This window comes from Rhyacophila brunnea, unplaced genomic scaffold (genome assembly GCF_057557595.1).
Source record: "Rhyacophila brunnea isolate RB1 unplaced genomic scaffold, BYU_Rbru_1.0 scaffold_11, whole genome shotgun sequence".
Lineage (NCBI taxonomy): Eukaryota > Metazoa > Arthropoda > Insecta > Trichoptera > Rhyacophilidae > Rhyacophila > Rhyacophila brunnea.
Genome location: NW_028232763.1, coordinates 42,674,795 through 42,695,284, shown reverse-complemented (window position 1 = coordinate 42,695,284; position 20,490 = coordinate 42,674,795). Strand labels below are relative to the sequence as shown.

Genomic DNA, 20,490 nt, shown 5'->3' with positions numbered 1-20,490 from the left:
ATTCTTGAATGTTTCATCACGATTATTTCAGGTAGACGAAAGTATGACGATACCAACGATCTCGATGCACCAGTACGGAGATGGCAGATTCCTGGCGGAGTCCACGACCAAGCTCAGCGTGGCAGTTTCCGCTTTGAAGCTATCTTCGAAGGGTCGACTGTCACTCACTTGCCTTGCTACAATTCCTGCCTACCGAGGACCTTCGGGGAGGTATGCGGACTCCAGGAATCACACTGTTACAGGTAATTGTATAATAATTTGTATATGTCTTCTTCACCTTAGTGCCAATGCCAAAATGAAAAGATCCAGTAATGAAGAGTGTCTATTACACGAACTCAAATCTTAAATGTTTTCCACAACAAACACATTGGTGTGCATAAATAGTGATGGGTGACAAATTTATTAATGTATATACAATAGATTTAAGTTTTTTACTATTCCTTTTGAGTCGTTTTTTGCGACTCGGGTTTCGCCTTTCGGCATCTTTAGGCACTAACCCGGGTCGCAAAAAACGACTCGGGGTATATGTTCTGATGGTTGCATCGTGTGTGTGAGATATTTTCGAGCAGTGATGAATGGAATCACGAGTTGGTATTTTCTTGGCTTATATGGCAATAAAGTTTGGTAACACGTTACTACGAAATACATTATATTAATTCTTGTTTGAGTGTAAAGGTTTAAATTATACTTTAGAACTTACATATTAAAAAGAAACACGGACGAGCGGCGCGTGTTGACTATATTTTAGGAAAGTTCAATGACGACTGTGTCTTTTCCGTTGCGACATTGTCTATTGTCTATAAATGACCATAGACAATAACATGTCAGTTGTAGGGTTATACAAAACATCTACATTTTTTTATTTTTTTATTTTACTTCACTATAACATTTCAAAACTTTAATTAGTTATTCTTTAAAGTCTATTGATGATTAGCCGTTCGGGAGTGAACTCTTATCTAAGTTTTCAACAAGTAATATATGCGTTATTGGAACAGTGAAAAATAATTATAGATGGATAAAAACATTCACTAACGAGTACGCATTTATTACTGTGATTGTGAATCAAACGAACTGAAATGAAAATGTCCTAAAAATCGCTCGCGACGCCCCGGGACGCAGCGAACACCGAAAACCGTTGAATTAGTCCAATATTTTTTTAGACCAACAATATTTTATCACTATGATCGTCCATCAACTAATTGACTTAAGATTGTCTGGAATTATTATTTAATTTGAATTACATCCGGCGCCCCTGAAAGCTGCTCGCGGCGCAACCCAACATTTATAATGTAGAGTTTTTTTTTTCAAAATAGTTCAATAAAAATCGGTGTGTGTACTTATGTACGGTCTGGCGTAACAAAACAAAAACAAAACTTATTAAATTACACACTCAAGAAAGAGGAGCGCTTATTGGAACGCCGTTGGTTTCTTTCTATACACTTTAACTTATATTACTAAATTATATAAATATTTCTCGTTGTTTTTATTTTTAAAGTAACAACTGCCACTATGACGTTTAATAGTTTGTTTACGTAAGGAATTGCAAATGGCCGACAATAATAAATTATGCCTAGGCAACGGAACAATTCTAAACTATATACTGTATAATCGTCACGATTGGAGTATCATACTGTGGCGTAATGGTAGTGCGTTCGGTTGATATCCAAACAATCGGTGGTTCGCATCCAATCGAGTGCGTTTATTTTTGTGAATTATGTGTTACATGTCACACGCCAAAAATACACTCGGATCTGATTTTTCAAACGCGCCTAAAGAAGTATAACTTCAATAACAACGTGAGAAAAACATTCAAACGCTGTGATCTTATTCAAGTTTTAACTTTATGGTTTGTTTTTTATTCTAAATATAGTCTGCCTTTACCTTCCGGCGAACAATCACAAATCATTGTCAAACAATGTAGAAAGTATGGAAGCGATCTTTTTTGAAATATGAAAAGTTTACCACGACCTTTCTTTGTGATGACCAAACAAAGTTTTATGTCACGAAAAATATATATTTTTATCTAACATTTTTATCAAAACATCGTGAATTATTTATTAAACTGTATTTTAGATAAGTTGTCCAAAACTCAGTGTACCCAGGTTTGATAATAATATATATATATATATTCCTTTTATAATATAGCAATATTATTTAGATAGACATTTGTAAATCATTGAAGTTTGGAGTGATGGTGTGCAAGGTTGTAAAACGAAAGACCAGTTGGAAGGTGCTCAAGTGAATTGAGGAGAGAGTTTAATTACTGATAAATAAATACAATTACGGCTGCGAAGTTAGCAGTGCATGGTAATATGCGGTGAGATCTGCTCAGTTCGAGACGAGACGATCAAAGGTACTACGCCCGAGGCGTGTAGGTAGAGTGCTATATTTATGCCATCAACCTGTGACTCGCTATTTATTGAAATGAATATCGGTTAAATGTCGGCAAGCTATTATTGATATAAGTCACAATTGGGTGATACTCTCACTGTCGCACTGCTGCAACCTCGCGGTGTTTCGCTGACAAGGCATAGGGTTGTCGACCTTCATCGACGTATGTCACACTTGCAGAAAGTGCTGACCGTAGATAAAGTACGATGTGCAATTCTCGTGTAACTCGCTGATCATCGCGTTGTTGCAATTGCGCTGACAAGGCCTGCGTTGTTGACCGCCACAGATAATACCTATGTATTATATTTTAATTTGTTACTATTTCATCGTTTTATTTGAGTAAGTATAACAAGCGACGAAAACTTGCTACTAAACAATTATTATAGAAAAAAAACATAAGTTTGAAAAACCTCAAAATGTATATTTGAAAAAAAGTTGGACCGAGTGGTACACGAACTGCACCGCGATTTCCTAACTATCGTCTCGTGTGGCACCAGACGACATGACGTAATTGTGACGTCACGCTCGAGGCATGCCGCCCACGCACAGTGTTCACCGCAGAAAATATTATGATGAAACACCTATATGTGTATGGTGACAATGAATAGCGCCGCTGTATGAGTAGCGTTATATTCTCGAGTGCTATTATCACTCCGGTAGTACGTCATAATGATGTCATATGACGTCATGTCGACCGGGCAGCTGGCACTCGCAAGTTCTAACATAGGGCCCCTGACATCAATCATTTTCCGTGTGAGTGCTCCTATCTTGAAACTATCAATAATTCGTCTATGACTTACACGAACTATTTTGCATAACTACGTTTAAACTGAAGTACTTCAAAGTGATTGACGAAATTTCCAAAAAAAAAATCTTCCCAGAACCATAGTCGATAACTCTTTTTTTACAGTGACGGCGTAAAATAATATTAATGGTTTATTTTGTGTGTACAAGTACGTATTTGTATACGTCAGGGATGTCAATAAGGTCGATTGCCAAAGATATTTAATTTTTTTATTCATAATTTGGAAGTAGATACGTATTAAAATCTTATTAAAATGTGCTGAAAATTTATACGCCTTTTTTGGTTTGACATACTTGTGCGAATCAGCGTTTTCGCAAATGAAATTTATAAAATCGAAGTATACAGAACAACTTTAACGGACGAACATTTTCGAATCATGTGTGAGAAATGGTTTTAGTAATTACACACACCTACAAAATTATACAAAAATTGTAGACACCTTATTATGTAAGATAAGTAATTCAAGCTTTGTAGCATCCGGAAGCTCAAAATAAAATGCATATATTCAAAATAAAATAAGTACAGTTATGTAAATAAAAAATTCTGTGTATTAAGATTCTATTTTGGTTTTAAAATATATCTCTTATATGCTATACTTAAGATATATAATATATATATATGTCCTTAATTTCAGAAAAAGTAGATCGCGGAGGACTTTTCTTATCCAAAGTAGATCTTATGTAAAAATTAGGAGAATGGGACAACTGGGTGCCAGTATAATTGGGCGCCGCACTGTCGAATGAATTAAATAGACGTTCGATATGATTTTATACAGAAAGTAGACGAGTCATTTTAATTTTAATCAGTTTCTATCTACTACTTAGTCGTTTTAATTCATTTTGCTCTTGACATAATGTTTTTCACTCAGACTGTATATAAAAATAAAATAACTCTCTTCTCGTTGGAACTTAAACATATGAATAATTAAATCATTATTTACGTCTGCACATTTAAATTTTCATTATTAAAGAATAATATAATAATTTAAAATATATAAATAAGAATATTAAATATATATTTTAAAAGTATCTATAATTCACGAACGTCTATTTATTTTCGAATTTCATTCGATTGCGTGGCGTACAGTTGTCCTGGTGCCAAATCGTCCTAGACCCAAAATCAGTTGGCATCCCTGGTATTCGTGGTTATGTTAAAGACCCTTTTGATGTTAGTTGCAGGTTACATGGATTTTGTTATGATTTTGGTAATATTGTCTTTATCTTTTTGAGACTTTCGTATAATTTAAAAATTATTGTATTACCGGTTCGAGCTATTTGGAGGCCTCTAATTAAATCATCTGACTATATTGCGTCATATGCTTCAAAGAAAATCGCCAAACTATTTGTATGCATCATTTTAACGGTTACGTCATGTAACATACATAATTCTGAAAACACTCATGAGAAAATATAGCTAATAGAAAAAATCTTTTTTGTTACATGTAAATATTATGTAAAACAGTTCACCGTGGCACAGTTCGCCGTGAGTTTTCTATCGGAAAAATATGACCGTATATTATACGGTCTCCAATTTTATTAGATTCAATATGAACATTAATTCAATTTTCATAGCTGATTTTGGCAAAATTCATGAATTCAAGAATGAAAACCTAACCTAACAAATAATCCAGAATAATATCGGTTAAAATTTATTTGTTGCTGGCTTCTTATAAAGTGTAAACCGACAAGTATCGTGTTTTATATAGACATTAATTGAATTTTATGTCAGTACTATTATACGACCCAAAGAAGTTGGACGGTCTTTAACATACGTTCATATTGACTGTAGAAAGGAAAAATGACAAACGAAGCAAATTTTACAGGAGGCACAAAAACTATTTTGTTATGGTTTTCGGTCAAAGTTTAAAAGATTAAAAAAAAATACAAAATATACATAACCGTGAAGTGCACGATAATTAATAATTTGATTTTATATTCCTAGTCTGATATTAATTATTGAGCTAATTGAAGAAAAACCAACCAAAATGATGGTAAGTTATTTTTCCCACTTCACTTCCTTCTTTTTTCAAAAATTTACAGCTAAATTTAGATAATAAATCGGCATTTGCAGCTTACATCCTTTGGACACAACGTGTATTTAGTCGTTTACAACGATATTATCCAGTGAAACTTATTTTGAAAAAACTAGGGGTTACGTACTTTTTCCATTCTACAGTCGATATATTTCCGATACAACATTTCACAGTAAAGTGTGATACGGCGAACTGCATACTTACAAGTTTCCGAACACGCATTTGAACGCGTATTTTGAATCAATCACGCGCTTCCATGAAACACTGTATAACGTGTCAAAATACAGATTCATATTATTATGTTATTCATTTCTGAGCCTTATTCAATACATTTCATCGAACACGTCTATTTGAGTTCCACTCGGAAAATCTGATTATGTTTTCAATCCGAACTCGCCCTCGCAAGGATATGTATTCATCGACGTATTCCATTTTATTATGCATACGTCTGCCAAATGAGATTAGACGGGAAGCGGAGATAGAGTTTGTTCGTGATATTTATTTGGGAGGCATCTCGAGTCCCCCGAGATGGCAGTATGCCTAGGGTTTTGTTTGATAGATTAGAAGGAATGTTTGCTAACAATCTAACATTCTCTATTTATTGCAACCAAAATTTAGCACGCATACTTAATATGTAACCAGGAAAATAGGTTTAATTGGCATTGTTAACTGAATAAGGCAGCATGTGGATCCAGAGTTTGTTCGTGATATTTATTTGGGACTTTTGGAAGACATTTTAAAGGTTCGTTTACACGCTCCGTCTTACCTTGAGACGTAATTGCTAACGTAGTCTCGCAGTTTTTGAAGTTATACTTCTTTTGGCGAGTTTGAGAAAACAGATCAGAGTGTATTTTTTGCATGTGATGCGCCGATGTAACGCTTTCGGCGTGTGACCGGCGGCGATGTAACACATAATTTTTATAATTTGTATTGCATTCGGGTTGCGTAATACTTTGAAATATTTATCGTTGTGTTAGGCGGATTAAAATTTGTTTCTGTTAACTTTCAACGTTATTCATAAAACTTTATTTATTTTGGAGTGTTTATTTATTTTTCATTGTAAAAATTGTGTCTCAAGATTTGAGGCTATATTTATGTAAGTATTATTCATGAGTAAAATTATATATTAATAAATAAATAAATTTGTGAATGTTGAGTTGGTAAATAATCATTATTATGATTATATTAATTTTTGTTTCAAATTTATATTTTAAACCAGCGGCGCTCCAATAATCGGCTCTTTTCCTGAGTGTGTAATTTAATAAGATAATTAAAATAGTAATGGTAAATAATATTAATAATTACGGAATAAAGCAACAAAATAATTTTAAACCAGCGGCGCTCCAATAAGTGGCTCTTTTTCTGAGTGTGTAATTTAACAATGGATACTTCGATGAACCAAAGAAATTTTTTATTTATTTTGTGAACCTGATTCTAAATCACCACACCAGAGCTAGTGGAAGAATCTAGGTTATCACAAGTTTTGTTTTTGTTTTTTCAGTTTAGAAGTAGTATCCAAAGTGATAAAGCTATCCCCAAATCCACGGTGATGTTTTTATCATACGACGTTGATTTTTTGTATTTATTGCTACAAGATTTAAAATATTGTAAATACGTTTTTATTTAATTTTCCATGAACATTGATAATCTATATACCAGTGGCAAAGGGTGACTTTTGGAAAGAGGTAATCTGCGGAGAAAGCACACTAATGTCAGATATATTTACGGGAAATAAGAAAATAATCCGACATTACTACTGATGAATAGGTACCTACACAAAAATATATGAAAATTCAAAAGCTCACTAATATATAATTAAACAATTAGTTTGAATTATGTATTTTCCAAAACATTTATAAACGCAAGATACGCTCAAAATATTTTATCCGTTGTGGTGTATCTGTTCCATAACAATTTATAATTGAACACGTGAAACTAAACATTTTAAAATACTTCGATATTTAAAACACAGATTTAGGTACAATATCAGATTTTAACTAAGATAACTGACTGAATAATTTGTCTTAGTCTATGAATGAGCTAACTGATAAATAAAAATCACGAGATAAATTATTTTATATTTTTAACAACAATCAATATTTATGTGATTGAATCCCATAGAAATATTTTTTTTAAATTATCTTCTTATTAATTATTTTGAATAAATGTGTACTTACGTATTATGTAGACACTCCTTAAATATCTTAGAGATTTGTATGGGCGGTCCCAGACATCTTGAAATTATGAGAAACAAAGTCCATATAAAAAAACCTTCGAATTCACGCGAACATAATCCATAATGTGAAGCAAAGCGAGATGTCAATTATTTTTTTTAAACTTTTAAGAGATACCATAAATATAAATGGTCCTTATTGAAATATGGTAAAAGATCTTAAAACTGTTATAAAAATCATGCGATAGATGTCGTTGGGTATATTGAATATATTATTATGTGATTATATTATTTAATATGTCAAAATATTTTTTTTTTATATTTTTCTTAATAAGGTAGGCTTTAAATAATCGCCTAGTATGGAGTCTTCGCCACTGCTATATACATATCAATGAATTCTGATATTAAAAAATCATAAGAAACGTTTCTTGAGTCAGCCATGATCTTAGTAAAGAATGAAACTCGTTTAAAGTATCAAGAAAACTGATGTCATGGTTAGAACTAAAGTAATTTGATGAAGAATTCACACTTTGAAGCTTTTTTCGCGCATTGTGACTGTGTGTATAAATAATATCATATTTTTAAATCCATCGAACTAGTTTTTAGAACTGAATGCACGTTATTAAAAGTCAACAGCAGGATAAGACGGATCGTGTAAACTGGCTTTAAGTCGATTGAACTAACGGATCTTTTATTCTAACGTAGAATACGTACGTTTATTGGGAGGACCCACTCAAAAAGATCGTAATGCGATAGCGCCATGTCATGTAGTGTCACTTTTTTTCAACGTGTATTATTTTACTAACGAAATATTATTTTTTTCTTTCGGGTTTGATACAAGTAGGGATTGCAATACCGGTATTTGAAAACCGGTATTCCAGTATTTATCAATACCAAAATACCGGTTTTAAAATTCCAAAACACCGGAATTTTCGGTATAAAGAAAGCACACCAATTTATGTTTTTGAAAATTAATTATAAGTTATGTGCTGCTAAAATGTAAATACAACACATGTGAAGTAATGAAAAAACAAAATCTATCAAATATAATATTAATTATATAATTGTCACGATGAATTTTATCCTAATATATAATTTCGAAATAGTAAACAAATGACAAATGTTCAATTATTCTATTGATGACTGTACAAGCGTTGAATTAAATGAGCTTTTCCTGCAGTCGCACTTATTTGCACTTGATGAACTAGCCTTTTTGAGGGCTTTAATTAAAATCATCAATACGCTCAAATTATTTGTATAAATCACGAGTTCTGCAATATTATGAACCCTAGATATAATTAAAGTTCAACATACTCGTAATAACTGTAGGTATATCGGTTTAGAAATTTTAATGTATATAAGTAGTACTTCTGTTTTTTTAATGTTTTAACGAATTCCGGTATTCAATAAGTACCTAATACCGTAAAACCGGTATTGACATTTTCATTCGGTATTGCAATCCCTAGATACAAGCACAATTTCTCCGCTGGGTTTAAGCGTTAGAACACTCACTACTAACGGAGTTGGAAAAGTATTTATATTAACTTGGATAAAAACTAACATAGGTATGTAACTATCAATTCATGATGGAAATGCATTGTATTGTTAATTTAATTTAATTTATAGTCTTTTTTCAATAAATAAATCTGGACGGGCTTCGTTCGCCTCAGAGTGACATTTTCAACTAAATAATATTATAAAACAGGCATTTATCTAAACAAATTCAAAAGGTGACACTACAATAATTAATACTATATTGAATTATTCATCCAATAATATTTTGTCATAACAATTAAATTAAAATCAATGAAATTGGATATCAATATTTCACAATTACATCATTAAGGACACTAAACCAAATATTCTGAATTATTAACATAAAACAAAATATGAATCAATAAGCACTTACAATAACACATTTCAATATATCACCAAACAAATATTTATGATAAATTAATATTTAATAACACAATAAATACGTTTGATTAATAATTCGTTTATAAAATTTACAATAATATAATACTCAAACTAGGGATCGCAATACCGAATGAAAATGTAAATACCGGTTTTTCGGTATTTCTTATTGAATACTGGTATTAATACCGGTATTTCTTAAACATTAAAAAAATAGAAGTAGGTGCTTATCAATAAATATAGCTATTAAAATCTTTTTAAAATATTATTTTATAGCAAAAACCTACATACCTACATTTATTATGTTGGCATTAAAAAATATGTATTGATCATAATTGTAGAACTAATGATTTTTTACACATACTTTGAAGATATTGATAATTTTAATTAAAGCCACCAAAAGTTCGTCAAGTGCAAATAAGTCTCTGTAGGAAAAGCTTCTTAATTTCAACGCTTGTACAGTCATCAATAATTATAGAATAATTGAACATTTTTGTCACGCATGTTTTTCGAAATAATATTTATATAATTCATCGCGACAATTAATTATATAAATATATTTAATGAAATTTGTTTTATTATTTTTTCACCTCTGTTGGATTCACTCAATATATTTGCATTTTAGCAGCGCATAACTAGATTAATACTTTTTCAAAAACATTCCTTTTCAAACATTACATTTCAATCCCTAACTCAAACATACTACTTAGAAAAGTATATTTCTGAGATTTTCCAAACTTTGTATTATACTCAGTAACGAACGATTCTTCAATCTTATATATTTTCCATTCAACAAAAATAGTAAAATTTTTAAAGCTTTATTAGTTCTAATTATTATTTTGTATTATTCTTCCATTACATAAAAAAAATAGTTACTCTAATTAGTAAGATACTACTATGTTATTTTAACTTATGAGCATTTTGCGAATATATTTATTTTAATTCAACACATGTATTTTTAGTGGTTTAAGATATTATATTACTTGGGTAGGTACATAAAATAAAGCCTGAACGTATATTGGACATGTTATCACTGGCATGAGCATTTATTTTATTTTTTGCTAAAGAGCCGCATTGCGTAGATAAATAATATGAGAAGGGGTTGCCAAAATAAAATACGGGTTTTCCGTAGACGAAATTCATGATATGAAAAAATATACACATAAAAGTCAAGCAATATTTAAAAAATAAGAAAATGATTTTCACACTAAAATTCAAAATCGCATCAATATTATAAATCAATTAATCTTTTTCATGCATATCAACATAATTTTATTGATATTGTATATTTCGATACACCAGTTCAATAGGGGAACAACTCAAAATTTAAAGGTTTTGAGTTAAGAATGCCATTTGATGTAGAAAGGTCTTCTCTTTATAATTCAGCAAAAAAAATAATTAAAAATTTCTTCAATGTTAAGATTAATCAGTAATTCCATTATATAATCAAATTTATTTATTAATTCGTTATTAAAATGTACAATTTCATTGTGCATTGATGAATTCCACTAAATCAAATACAAAAAACATACACAAAATAAGAATTACTGCAAAAAATTCAAACGCCATTATCTCGGAACAAGGTTTTATGAGTTGTTCCCCTATTGAACTGGTGTATCGATTTATAATAAGGAAACAGACGAGGGTTTGCGATATAATAGAGTTCGCTTACAACAGCCTAAAGTGGAATTTTTTAATGGACAATCGTTTGACAAATCTACTCATCCAGTGGTACCCAAGAGGTACAAAACGTCCGCAAGTTAGACCTAGAGGCCGCTGGATTGACGAAACTGGCAAACCGGCATACAAATTTGAAAATTAACGTTGTGTACTGTATTATTCCTAAAATAATATTACCTTATATATTTGGGACAAAGCAGTATGTGTCCATGTTCTTTTATGTGTAAATTAGTTTTCTGTGTGACAATAAACATTCGCGTTAGGTATATTATATCTCTGAAAAACAATAATGTGATCCAGACCATTAAAATTTAAGGAAATCGTTTTATGAATCGCAGGTTTTGAATATAGCCGTTATTAAAGTTTTTAAATACCATTTTTAATGGGTCTACAATATTAATTAATTCTTAGCCGGAAATGATACATTGACACTTACTGAAAATATAAAAACCTTTAATTGTAGTTCAGTGTTTGGGGGTTGGATCATGATCGCCTAGCAGAAAATTAGTCCTGCGTCTATTAGAAATGTAGAATTACTAATAATTCATATCAGAGTATGAATGATAATTAAGGGGCCTAGGAAAATTATATAAATGCTACTTAGAGTATTGATAATTTAAACATAGCATAATAATATACATAATTTAAAAATATCTCATGCATAATTATATACACACAAGAAAAAATCACTTTGTAGAAAAAATATGACATCCAAGGGACTTGAACCTGTATCTGCTTAACTCGCGCTTTTCTACGGGCACCTTACTAAATTACGATTTAAACTAGTAGTTGTTACATGAAATGCTTATTGAATTGCGTTATGACCGGGTGTCGTATTTTTTCTACAAAATGATTTTTTCTAGTGTGTATATGCATGAGATGTTTTCAATTTATGTATGTTCAATATATAGAATGTTACATTCTAAAATCTTCTGTCTTAATAGTTGAATAAAAGAAATAGTTTATTAAGTAATAATTTAAGCTATGTGGCTGTCATCGGATTCCCAGATCTCAAGTAATATAGCATTATTTATTAAATTTTCATTTTTTACGTACAATCAGTAAGTAACTATATATAAATCATTTTGTAATGTTATGAGATAGCGGATCTGCAATTTCATAACATTAAGAATAATTAATCTTACTTATTTCATCATAATTTCAAAATATTATTTCATAGTGTAAATATGTATAAATAATAGCGGGTCAGAATCGATTGGACATCTCACTCGATTACAAGTTACCGTCAAAGGCACATCGCACCGAACTACCGTTATATTTATCATAGTGCATCGATTGTGCCATTGTAGTTATTTGAAACAGTAAATAAATTCTCACCTCCTCCATCATCACGAACAAGTACTACCGTCTTTCATCTACAATACCTATCCTCCGCCGAACCAAAAAGAATACGACAGCTACATAGCTTATAACTCAAGCCTGTTCGAGTGAAAGATTTTCTTTTCCAACTTTCATTTTTATTTGTATTCAAATTTTCCCCGTCCAAAATATATGCATAGACTGTGGTGTGTATTCAAGACTGCGTTATATTAAGGACAATAATCTACTTATGTTATTATAACTAGGGATTGCAATACTGGTCTTTCAAACCCGGTATTCCATTATTTATCAATACCGAAATACCGGTTTTAAAAATCCAAAATACCGGATTTTTTTGTATTAACCCATAGCTTACGGGCCGCACAATATTGTGTTTTTGCTAATTACCTTTTAAATGCAAAATAACACGTTAATTAAAAAATTATTAAAAGGGCCCGTAAGCATTGTGTTAAGAAAGCACACTCGTTTACGTTTTTGAAAATGAGTTATAAGCTATGTGCTGCTAAAATGCAAATATGTTGAGTGAATCCAACAGAGATGAAAAAATAATAAAACAAATTTCATCGGATATATTTATATAAGTACCTAATTGTCGCGATGAATTATCATAATATTATTTCGAAATAGAAAACATCCGTGACAAAAATGTTCAATTACTCTATAATTATTGATGACTGCACAAGCGTTGAATTTAAGAAACTTTTCTTGCAGCTGGACTCATTGTAGGTATGGAGGTTTTTGCTATAAAATAATATTTTAACAAGATTTTAATAGCTATATTAATTATTGATAAGCGCCTACTTCTGTTTTTTTTAATATTTAAGAAATACCGGTATTAATACCGGTATTTAATAAGAAATACCGAAAAACCTGTATTGATATTTTCATTCGGTATTGCGATCCCTAATTATAACTTTGACATTATATTTTATGTACAAATAAATTATAATATGGTATTTTTTTTATTTTCCAGTTGACGTGATTATAGCTGAAGAAATCGAGCCTACGTCGACTGTTGATTATTCATCCAATGGCCAATCTAGTATAGTATTATTTTCGCATACAGTAAACGGTATTTTCTATTTGTACTCCGTGATACGAATTTTACAATATCACGTAGGTATACTAGATATATAAAAAAAACATATTTACGTATAAATAGTATATTATACACATTGATGTTGACATTATAAAGAATGGGTGTTTACTATATAATTCAATGTGTACTACTCATAAATAAATGTATTATTGTTTCATATTTTATATGTTATTAATATAACCATTAATGTTTTATATTATATATGTTACATGTTTGGCTAAATTTGTCTTAGCTTATTTATTATCAGCTTATAAAATGTCTATGTTTTACATAACTAAACGACGTCAGTATATACGTGATATATTTCCATTTTACAAATTATTTAGTAACTTATTTAATAATTTCTTTACTAATAATATACTAAATTAAAATATATGTTACATCTAGAAGAAAATGTACAATTAATGTTGATTTTTAAATTGTCTTATTGACTGTGTAATCAATTTTTTTCACAATAGTATGGTGTTAGTTAACAGGGCTCGAAATGGACCGGAGCGCAGCTGAAATCAGATTATTGCTCCATCTCATGATAAAATTAATTTAACCGTCTAAGTTAGGTATCCCATTAAAAAAATCTATTACACATAATAATACATAAAATAAACCATACATATAATTAAAGAAATGTGTTGATATTTTCGGAAAAATATCAAGCGCTCCGGTTCATAAAATTTTCCATTTCGAGCACTGAATTTTAACTATAATAACAAATTGCACAGATTGAGTTTTGAGAAATAGAGGCAGTTTGGCTTTAACACCATTATAAAAACTTGTAACGATGGACTTGTTCTGAGCATTAAACAATTCAAGTGATAAAAAAATTGAATATAAACAGTTTTCATACCACTACGTAAGTACGTACTCAGGAAAAATACTTGTTTGTTTTCTCGAGCTCCTAAATTAGTATTGACAACAAAAATAACTAAGTATTCAATAAAAATAAAAATTGAAACTTTATATTAATGGGTACTATTTTACAAGTTTTTAATTGAATTCTATCAAGTAAATTTTATCACTACTGTATACTTTTCTATTTGGTTTAATACAACATAATCATACACATACAGCAGCAGTATTCATAATACAAAATCAAAAAGAACCTTTTCTATACGCTTTTTCAATCCTTCTTTGATTATACATAACTCATACAATATTATTTTTCAACTTTCTTATTACAGGTAAGATACTTAAAATTTTATGAGCTATAAAACGACAATGAAATTTCCCATTTGATATTTTCCACTCGTCAAAAATAATGACTTCAAGCGCGACACAAGAATGGATCAATTTTAAACCTTTCTTTGTACAATATAATGTGTAAGTCGATAGTAATATATATATATATGTAAATAAATTGTTGACACTGATTAAAATGCTTGAGAACACTGTTACCTACCTTGACCTTTTTCAGTAGGAATATTCTCGTATAGATTTGTCGACCTCTTTAAACAATGTACATCAAACTTATCATTTTACTTGTATGTAAATATTTCGGTGTACATGGTAAACCACTATGATAGCATAAATACTTTTAGGAACATAATAAAATTCTTAAACAAATACTTTTTACCTACCTATTTGTATTTTTTGTCAAAGAATATCATTATTTTAACACTTTCATTGAGCCCGTTCTTATTATCGTAGATTCTTGATTTTTGCTTTCATTCTCTTTGAAACATTTTTGTTGGCGCCTTTTCTAAAGGTTTGATTTTGGAACAAAATTTTGAATTTACATTTTAATAAGAACGCATTACTGTGTTTATAACAAAACAAACTAATTTTGCTTGTGCTTTTGGCGCGAATGTCGAAATATTATATAGGTTATGAAAGGAGTCAATAACATTTTCAAATATATTCACATAAAAGATCAAATAAGCGTTTTCCATAATATTATGGTGTGTAAAATTACGTAGAATTTTCCAACAGATATTTTTCTTTGCATATTATATACGTCGAACAACCATAAGAAATACATAGATAAAATATATATATTAATTAGCAAGTCATAATCGTGCTTCAAAAATATAAATTGTGTAGAAAGATTTTTAATATATTCAGTTAATTTAATTACAATCCTTTTTTCATAATGAAATTCGCATTTTTAACATCTTGATCTGAGATTCCTAAACTTGTTTTACATACCGCCTCTTTTTATAGTATACATTTACCCAGAAACAATCCCCCCCCCCACAACATCACCAACAACATGATAAATTAAAAATTAAACCCTAATGAAAAATGCGACGTTTGTTCATATACAAGCAGGGAGCTTGACAATTTAAAAATATTATATGACACACTGGAGAAAATCATTGTATATACGATGTTAGTAATTTTACACGACTTTACGAATTTTATGACACCAAATCACCTGAAATTATGGTGAAGTTATTTTATAGTAGAGCTGTTTGAAGAGCAATTGAATTCAAATCAGAATCACTGATACTTACAAATTAATTACTTTAAACTAATACTTTTCATTGATAAATGCAGGCTCCGTTATCAAGGATTTACGATATACTTTTAAAAGTTGAAACTGTTCTGAAATGTTGGATATTATAATTTCGTGCGTACCTTGAATAAATAATTTATGTGTCATGAAAATATAATCATATAATATTTTATGTGTAAAAATTCTTTAATGCATAGGTACTCTAAAAATAAGGAGAATTGATACAAGTAAATCTTCAGTGATTTTTATAAAATATTTTTGTTAGCTTCAGAATATTCTCCGAATATTTTTAAGGTTAGTACAATATAATTCAATTAAATTTTTTTTGTGTCATCCGATTTTTTCTTCCGTTTTCTCAAGTTAAGAGTTCTAGTGTTCAAATGCAAGCCAGCATTATGTTACTCTAACCGGGAGCATTATAATCAATATGCAAGTCTATTGGAAAACCTCGACGCTCTGTAAATGTTGCTGGCGCACCCCTGGGATTTTTTTGTTTCTCGAAGGTAAACGGTACCCTTTCCAAACAAAGGCCTGGCTTTATCTCAACCGCTGTAGGTGAATATCAAGCAGCCCACCGGCAAACAATTCAGGGCGGTAATGGCGGATTCCATTCAGCCCGCTTCTGTTCCGTTCCTCCCCTTTCTTAAAAACTTTTCCACACAACTTCCTAATGCCGACATAACAAAAACAAACAGCGGCCCTCTATTTATTCATGGCCGTATTTGAACTTTCGGAACGCCTAATAATAATTTAAAAATAAATTCAATTGTTCTTTATTTGGATCGTTTGACATTAGGTACCAACCTGGCAATATAATAATAACTTTTACAGTGAACATTGTTACCAACTGTTTCTTTTTCAGGAAAATCTTCCATAATCATAATCTCAATGATTTCCTGCATATTTTTCTTTGTTCAAACCAATTGATATTATAATACGAGGGTGGGTCAATAATTCCTTAGAAAAAAGCATTAAAACAGGTTTTATTTTTGTATTTTTTTTTTATTTCTCAACATAATTTCCTTGGAGCTCAATACACTTGGTTAGACGTTTCTCAATTTTTTTTAAACCGTCAGAAAAATAAGTTTTCGGAAGGTCCTCAAAATAAGCATTTGTCCGATCGATGACTTCTTCATTTGAAAAAAAACGTTGTCCACTTAGCCATTTTTTTAAGTTTGGGAAAAGGAAAAAGTCACTGGAGGCTAAATCTGGCGAATACGGTGGGTGGTCGACCAATTCGAACTTCAATTCTTCAATTTTAGCTATTGATCGTAAACATGTGTGAACACGGGCATTGTCCTGATGAAAGAGGATTTTTTTCCTGTTTAAATGAGGCCGTTTTTCTTCAATTTTGTTTTTTAGCTGGTCCAATAAAGATGCATAATAATCCCCTGTTATTGTTTTTCCTTTTTCCAAATAGTCAACGAAAATAATTTCACGTGCATCCCAAAATACAGTAGTCATAACCTTACCAGCTGATTTTACTGTTTTCGCCTTCTTTGGACATGGTTTGCCTTCGCAATCTACTGCTTTGACTGTTCTTTCGTCTCGGGAGTATAGTGGTGTATCCATGTTTCATCTACAGTCACAAAGCGACGAAAAAATTCATCCGGATTGCGTTGCATGAGCGACAACAGGGCTTTAGAGGCCACCACCCTACTGCGTTTATTGTCGACTGTGAGCAAACGCGGCACCCATCTTGCAGAAATATTTTTCATGCCCAATTTGTCATGTAAAATAGAAATGACGCTACCTTTTGAGATCCCTGTAACCTCAATTATCTCACTCAACTTTAATCTTCGGTCACTTAACACCATATCGTGGATTTTATTGATCATTTCTGGTGTAGTCACCTCTACAGGACGTCCTGAGCGTGGTTCATCCTTTGTTGATGTACGACCACGTTTAAATTCATTTAACCAGTTATAAATAGTTGCAAGTGAAGGAGCAGATATGCCGTGAACTAAATCCAACTCATTTTTTATTTCCTTTGCTGTTAACCCTTTTATATTAAAATGTTTAATAACAACTCTAAGCTCAATTTTCTCCATTTTCCATTTTCCACAAGCAATTTTTTTTTTAAATGTACGAGAAACACACAACAACCCGACCAATCTGATTGAAACTTCGCAGCATACTGAATCGGTAGTGCCGCTGCATGAAAACAAACCGCTTGCAGTACTAGTCGCGCCACCTGTCGGCTTTTCTAAGGACTTATTGACCCACCCTCGTAATAATCTTTACAATAAACGCTGTTATACACAGCTTCTTTTTTCGGAATTTAAGAAAAAGAACATTTAGAGTTCAGTGTTTACGTAAGCAGAAAAAGTTTCCCTATTATTAACAACAAACTTTGTATACCTAATATAAAGGTACTTAATATTAAATATAATAATATCTATAAACAATATCGTAGGTACAACCGTCATAGAAATTTTCATAAAATCATTATACTTATACAATACAATTATTTATTTATTATTATTATTATTTATTTATTATTTACACACCATAAAATTATGTTATACCTACATATTAGAAAAGGCTAGGTATTCGATTCTCGAAAAATGTATAGTTAATTTTTCATTCATAATCAAATTAATCAATATAAATACAATTTTGAATGTACTAATAGTATTAAATCGAGATTGCTTAGCCAAATGGGCGTTAGTGATATTTTCCAACTTTACGATAGAACAATTTTATAAAAAAAAAACTTATTGGCCTCTTGATACCTCTTATATTTTGTACTACCCTACCAAATAAACGATGTATCTTTGTCAAGAAATAACTTTTGATGATACACTTTTGGTACGTTTAATAATAATATGACATGTTCGCCAAAACTTCACTACCGCATTTTTTTCTTAGCACTCTCGTTTGTCATAGGAAATCAACTGACTATTTTATTTTATATAATTTTTTCAAGACTAAATTTTTACACTTTGTCAAAAATGTATAATTGAAGTATTTATTACTTATATATATATTGAATGTGGGTACTTATGTAACTACAAAAATTAAGGAGTAAAATACCGGTTTTGCAAACTATATATTCAGATTGTCCTGCAGTTCCTGGATCACATGGTCAGAAGATATTATGATCGTATCCTATTCGATTGTCAAAATATTTAAAGGATGATTTCGAGCTTCTCAATTCCTTCAGTTATATTGATGATAGAATGCAGGGATCCGCTTAAGACCTATTGAATTGTGTTACAATTTTCTACAGTACCTAAACAGTATTGTATAAAATATTCTTATTGGGTTTACTAATACTATAAATATCATCACCTCAGTTCTAATTTGTTGTAGATACGTAAAATTTATTCGTTTTGAATTAACTGAACTAAAAATCAACTAAAACTGTTATCATTTCAAAAAAGTTAATTATCTTTTACAATAAGTTAGGAACGTCGTGACGATATGAACAAAGTTATCATTTACAATATACCTAGTATTTTTTATTGGAAATTCGTTCTGAATTCAAAATGATAGTTACATTTTTTTACAAAGTATTTTGAGTTCAAATTTGCCGAAAATTAATTAAATATCTAGCTACAACTTCCGTGAATCTATTATTATCATAATATATGTGAGGCCCAATTGACAATTTGAGACTATTTATAACAGAAAACCGAAACGCTTAAAAGATTAAAGCCGTAATTGCATGAAAATCTTTATTTATGTTTTTCTTCGAGATTTTCTTCTTTTTGGAGATGAGATAATATGGTTTTTAGATTCAATCTTAGTTCAATTAAATACATACATATCCATAAAATTTTATAAAAATACCTAGTGCATATCATTAAATGGCCTACATTCGTACAGAATGGTAAACACTAAGCTTCTCTGTAAATTAATTTAAATCTAATAACGTATGTAATATGTATATATAATATCCTAATTTATTTTAGTAGGTAGTGTGTAAGTTGCTTTGTCCATATTGACATTTTAATGTTTTCATGCACTATGGCGGCAAAAATATTTGTTATTTTTATCTAATTCTGAAAATAGAAACGTAGGTATTGCCAGCGTTGAATAATTTATTCTACATACCTAAAAATAATATTTTAATATGTAACAATAATTTCTGGGCTGGAAATCCAAGGGTTACTAGTAACATCTAAGTTATAATGGGTACACCACACGACTAAAACATGCATGAAAATTCAAATTTTACTTTTAACAGAATGGAGAAAAATAAATATTTTTGATTACCTTTCCATTTCATGGGGCTTCGTACATGGATTTTATTTTTCAGTTTTATAGTATTGTACTGAAACCTTATATTATATTTACGTCAGGACACTTTCTCAATAATGGCGTCAACATAGGTAGTCCTTTATCAAGAAATACAAACGTTCGCGTATATAGAACACTGTTGAGACCTGTATTTCGCAATGGTTTCGAGATGTCGACATTAACAGTCAGCCTAAAATGGGTCTGTTTAGCTGATAGCGAACGTTGCTCTGAGTAAAACGGGGTGTTCATACAGATCTTGGCAACCGATGAGTCAGTAATTCTCAAATGTTACAATAATTACCGTAATGTAAATATAGCATCTGGCACCTGGTGAGGTCATTATATTCATTAGCTCTAG

General features: G+C 30.6%; 1 protein-coding gene across 1 annotated transcript in view; it reads left to right on the top strand.

Annotated features, from left to right (window-relative positions):
• The window catches only part of LOC147078744 (uncharacterized), a 120,374-nt gene extending 116,458 nt beyond the window's left edge, over positions 1 to 3,916 (top strand). The window contains exons 5-6 of the mRNA XM_085960505.1: positions 32 to 242; positions 3,888 to 3,916. Coding sequence (XP_085816631.1) covers positions 32 to 242; positions 3,888 to 3,916 — 240 coding nt within the window. The remainder of the gene's footprint in view (positions 1 to 31; positions 243 to 3,887) is intronic.
• Positions 3,917 to 20,490: the final 16,574 nt, after the last annotated feature.